The 5,330-nt window shown below is 43.0% G+C and overlaps 1 protein-coding gene across 1 annotated transcript; it reads left to right on the forward strand.

Annotated features, from left to right (window-relative positions):
• Positions 1-122: 122 nt before the first annotated feature.
• On the forward strand, positions 123-4,458 carry cdc6 (cell division cycle 6 homolog (S. cerevisiae)). The gene is made up of 12 exons (XM_072660475.1): positions 123-196; positions 945-1,319; positions 1,437-1,697; positions 1,862-2,061; positions 2,179-2,333; positions 2,440-2,546; positions 2,681-2,820; positions 2,921-3,021; positions 3,123-3,193; positions 3,420-3,595; positions 3,713-3,853; positions 4,248-4,458. The coding sequence occupies exons 2-12, from the start codon at positions 971-973 to the stop codon at positions 4,335-4,337; spliced, it is 1,791 nt and encodes a 596-aa protein (XP_072516576.1). The 5' UTR covers positions 123-196; positions 945-970; the 3' UTR covers positions 4,338-4,458.
• The last annotated feature ends 872 nt before the right edge of the window (positions 4,459-5,330 follow it).

Consider the following 5,330-nt stretch of genomic DNA (forward strand, 5'->3'; position numbering starts at 1 on the left):
CGTTCGGGGCACGTTGCACTTAGCCAACCAATGAGGTTGCAGTTCGTAGACGCTGTCATAGGGCGGGAGGTTCCAGCTGATCCAAAAAGATCCCTCAGCGCTCTGAAGCGCGCCAGACCAGTCTCTACTGTCAGCGGTAGTACGGACGAGAAGCTCCCTGAAGAAAAGTAGAAGAAAATTGAATATTTTTAAACAGGTAAGAGCCTACATTTACTTAGCTACGTGTTGTTACGAAATATATATTCGATATTACGTCAAAGTTTAACATTTTACTCCGTAGTTTTGGAGGGTTTTTTTGGTGTGAGGAAAGCTTGGCGCCAATTAGGGAGCGCAAGTTAGCTAGCTAGCCATGAAGCTACTTAGCTAGCTAGCTATCAGTTTGCGACTGTGAGGTTTTAAGCCAGCTAGAAACTTTTTTTTTTTTTTTAATTGTACAGTTACTCGCTTGTCTTTTGATTTTCCTTCAGAAATGTGGTGGTTGTTGATGGGTTAGAAGTGTATTTTAATGAGGTTTAGTGGCCGGGCTATTGTCAGCTAACCTAAGCTGCCTAGACAGAGAGCTAGCTAGCTACATTTGCTCGCTTATGTCATTACTGCACTATAAAAGTCGATAGCTAACTAACACAGGGGAAAAGATAACTAGTTGTAAGTTCCCCTGTTGAGGTGGTTCAGTTCAGTATTGTCAGTAAGTAAGCCAGCAAACTACTAGGATGACGACACCCCAACCATGCCTTTAGTTAGCTAGAGGTCACGTTTTGTGTTTTGCTAAACTCTGGGGGGGAAAAGGTTCTTCTCACCAATATAACACCGCCAGTAAAGGTTATGTCAGAGGTAAACTCTAGGGAAACTGCACAGTTCTGGACTGTAACTTAAATTTTTTGACTTCGTGTCGCACCGAAAACATGCATGCTGAATAACCAGCCTCTTTCTCCTCCCCCACTCAGAGCTGCAGTCTGGTCACGTTGTGATAATGCCCAGCACTCGTTCACAGAGCCAGCCGACCCTCCAGTTCCCCAAACGCAAGTCGTCCAGGGTGATCCAAAAGTCCCGCTCCAAAAGTTCCTTTCTGCCCGATTCTGAGAATGCAGTGGACGTCCATGGCACCCCTCTTTCTCCCAGAAAGACACATGTGGTGGATGTCCGAACAATCCCACTGTCACCCAGGAAGACAAATCTAGCAGATGGCAGCACCACCCCTCTCTCTCCAAGGAAGACCAGTGTTCTGGATATCCGAACTGTTCCCCTCTCACCCAGAAACCCCATGCTGAAAAGCAGCTCTCTGGCTGAAAGACTGCCCCTGAGCCCCCGCAAGCGCACAGGTATTCATGGAAATCATGTACAGTTTTGATGGTTCCTGTGAAACGTTCAGCCCTTGTTGTGAAATCATGCCTGTCCTTTTTAAAAAAATAAAATAAAATTATTTCCTCTACTTTCAGGGGATGAGAACGGATGCAACCTGCCAGCTGCTCTGCAAGGTTCTCCTCCTAAACAGAGACGGCCCTCATTGGGCTCTCCCCGCAAACTGGCGTTCAATGAGAACGTTGCCGCATTCACCTCTCCTCCTCGGTCTACCCAGACATCTTCCAAAGTTCCCCTCTCATGCCTTTCTGGGCCCTCTCCCAAACGTTTGCAGGCCAGCGTTGCTGATTCGGAGTCACCAGCTAAAGCCACAGTCTCTCAGCTGTTTGCTGAACAAAGTGAGTTCTGTTCATTGCACATTGCATGTATGGCTGCTGATTTAAATGTTGTATGAACTCTATGTATTCTTGATTCTTTTGCATTTATTTGCTTTGATTTGTGATGTTCAAAATTACATCTCTCTTAATTGTGCTCTTGTATTTCTTTTCTCCCCCTATTTCAGAGTCACACTACCAGAGTGTAAAGCAGTCTCTGCACACAGCTGTGCCTGAACGACTGCTCTCTCGTGAGGCAGAGCGAGCCACAATTGTTTCCTTCCTGGAGAACCATGTTGTGCCTGGCAAGCCCTCCAGCCTTTACATCTCCGGAGCACCAGGGACTGGAAAGACGGCCTGCCTGAACTGTGTGCTTCAGGAACACAAGGTGAGTTCAGAGAAAAAGTACTGGGTAGGTTAGTAGGTAATCGACTGACTGATGTTAGTAGGTAACCTTGTTTTGTAAGGCGAGTTTGACTCTTTGTCCTGGAAATTCTTGTTGCAGGCTCTCCTGAAAGGAGTGCAGACTGTGGTAATTAACTGCATGACATTGCGCAGCTCCCATTCCATCTTCCCTCTGTTGGCGGAGAAATTGAAGACTCCCAGAAGCTCCAGTGATGGCAAACTGGAGAAGCTTCTGACCAGTTCAGGGCCCACTGTGTAAGTGTTAGAATATGTTTTGGCATCCTCTGTGGTAATCCTTTCATCTGAAATGTTTTTTCTTAAGTTTTGTTTGTATAATTTTGATTGTGTCTGTTTGTGGCAGATTGTTGGTTCTGGATGAGATGGATCAGCTGGACAGCAAGTCCCAGGATGTTCTGTACACCATCTTTGAATGGCCTTATCTTCCAAACTCCCGACTGTGCCTCATAGGTGAGATTCTTTGGAATTAACAGGAGTTATGCCATGTGGTTAATATAAGAAACAGGTGAAAGTCAGTAGACTTTCATTTGAGGCCAATGAACAGAAAGGCGTTCAATGTATGCCTTGTTTGATCTCTTTTCCAGGTATTGCCAATGCACTGGACTTGACTGATCGTATTTTGCCTAGACTGCAGGCCAAGCCTCACTGCAGACCACAGCTCCTCCATTTTCCCCCATACAGCCGCCAAGAACTAACAGCCATTGTCCAAGATAGGCTCACACAGGTAATGCATGCTTCTCATGTGCACTCTGGATTTAAATGGTTAGATGTTTTTATTTCTCATTAAGATTTAGTTTGACATTGCTCTCTTTCATGGCTTTCAGGTGTCAGGAGAGGATATTCTAGATGGTGCTGCTATCCAGTTTTGTGCCAGGAAGGTGTCTGCAGTGTCTGGAGATGCCCGCAAAGCACTGGATATCTGCAGGTACAAGAATGCAGTACACTGGTTGTTGCGTTTGATGTTGATTTCCACCTTTTGGGACATTCTTAAGCTTATCCCCCCCCCCTCTCTTCCTTGCCTAACAGGAGAGCTGTAGAGATGGTTGAGTCTAACAACAAATCCAAAGTGTCATCGGAGTCTATAACCAATGCTAAAGGTAAGACAATACTTCAATTATCTCTAATAATTGTAGAATTTCAGCAGTCAGTGTTTGACTCCTATCCTCTTTACCCCAGTGGGAGTCAAACACTAGCATGTACATGTGGAACTGAACTTGTTACAGATGACCCCTTATTACATTTGACTGAGAAATCCCCTGTTGTAACTGACCGATACTTAATTTGATGGAAATGCCTGATTGGATATGTGTTCTCTTGTTGCAGCATCTCGTGTGAGTGTTCCTCAGGTGGCAAAAGTATTGTCTGAGGTATATGGGGACCGGATGGCAAGTACTGCAGGAGGAGATGGAGAAAGTTTCCCTCTGCAGCAGAAACTGCTGGTCTGTTGCCTGCTTCTGATCACCCGCAATGGCAAGAGTAGAGAAGTCCAGTTGGGCAAGGTGAGGATTTTATACTGGGATGCAGAGTCTGTTGACAGTGCAATTCTGGTAAAAGTGAGAGAAATGTACAGTTGTGTGAAAACCTGTCTTCTAAATGTGATGTTTTTTTGCTTGTAGCTGTGTGAGGCCTACAGTAAACTATGTCAGCAGAGGCAGGTCAGTGCAGTGGGACAGGGTGAATGCCTATCTCTCTGCAGCCTGCTGGAGAGCAGGGGTATCTTTTCCCTCAAAAAGGCCAAAGAAGCACGACTCACAAAGGTAAGTTCCCTTTTTTAAATGCAACAAAGGAGGTTAATGTCAAATGTCAGTGGATGAACTGCTATTAGCTTATCAGGGGGCCTGTGTGGTTGCAGGTTTTTATTCCAACCAGACCGGTGCATACATGATCCTAATTAAAGAAGCTGTAGTGTGCTCCTTTTTGTTCAGATTTGCAGCCACACCAGCTTTGCAGATGAGATTTGACACCCATGCTTTTTATATTTAATAGCACAAGGAGATTCTCCCCCCCCAAAAAAACAAAACAAAACAAAAAAAACAGATGAACTAAAGATCTTCACTTGAAACCTCTTAAACAGTACAATATTCTGGATGGTGGTACTCCAGGACTGTGTGTGGATTGTTTTATTTTTAATTAATTGTATTTCTTTGACAGATATCTCTGAAAATTGAAGAGAAGGATGTAGAGAATGCCCTGAAGGATCGTGCACTACTGGGCAGCATTTTGGCTGCAGGTCTGCCTTAAAGTTTTACCACCATGTGATTACCACCTCTAGACTTGCACAAATATTTATTTTTGTAATTTTTCTTTTAATGAAATCCAAGTCTGTAAGATTTAGATGCCCCTGCAGCAGTCAATAACCTTATGAGAGGGTTGAGTTTTTTTTTTTTTTTTTTCTTTTTTTTTTTTTTTTTTTTTTTTTTTTTGCATTTCATAAATGTACAGGGAATTTTATTAATCACTTCATGATGGTGAAATGCTGTTTTGTGACAGCACTGTATATTTACTTTTTTTTTATTATTTTTTTAACTACTTGATGTAAATAAAATACCAAGTGACCTTCATGAAGCTGGAATTGTGGTTGGTGTTATAAAAATGATTCACTCTTTGGAATAACAATGTAAAATGAGTTAAGGGGTTCATGAAGTCATTCTCAAAGGCTTCGTGGTTAGTGCAGGGATGCGCATTGAGGAATGTGTATAATGACATCCATATTTCCAAGTTAAGGCTAATTTATGCTCAACATTACAAATGCAAGTGTCTAGACTCTTGTTCATTTGTCCATACTTGTGCATGTTCTCTGAAAGTTTGCGGATTTTGACAGGACTGTGAAGTACCACCGAAAATGGAAAGTAGAGACAGGGTCACAAATGGGGGGAAAAGAGACCACTTCCTCAAAAAACTCTAGAAAACAGCAGCAACGCTGCCTGATTTAGTAAGCACGTCACTAACCTCCTCCATAATGTTTTTCCAAACTTTTGCCACTGAACTGCCCTGATAGCAACTTGACATCCATGCCAACATAAAGGATGTATGAAAGTATTGAGGCAGTGACTTTCAAAAATGAACATGTCTGTTGTACATAAGGCTCATTTATTGTTTTACATACTCCTGAAACAAAGTCAACAAGCAGATGTAAGATGAATCCAATGGTTTCAGGATGCTGTAGGTTAGAGTTCTTTGGCACTGCCTCTTTTTTTTGTAAGCCAACCAAATAAAATACACAACTGACATCAG

This window comes from Salminus brasiliensis, chromosome 17 (assembly GCF_030463535.1).
Source record: "Salminus brasiliensis chromosome 17, fSalBra1.hap2, whole genome shotgun sequence".
Taxonomy (NCBI): Eukaryota; Metazoa; Chordata; class Actinopteri; order Characiformes; family Bryconidae; genus Salminus; species Salminus brasiliensis.

Excerpts from the sequence above, each read along its gene's own strand:
- cdc6 (XM_072660475.1), top strand. The coding sequence starts at position 971 with ATGCCCAGCACTCGTTCACAGAGCCAGCCGACCCTCCAGTTCCCCAAA. Across the intron at positions 1,320-1,436 it reads GAGCCCCCGCAAGCGCACAG|GGGATGAGAACGGATGCAAC; the intron begins GTATTCATGGAA and ends CTCTACTTTCAG. Across the intron at positions 2,334-2,439 it reads ACCAGTTCAGGGCCCACTGT|ATTGTTGGTTCTGGATGAGA; the intron begins GTAAGTGTTAGA and ends TGTTTGTGGCAG.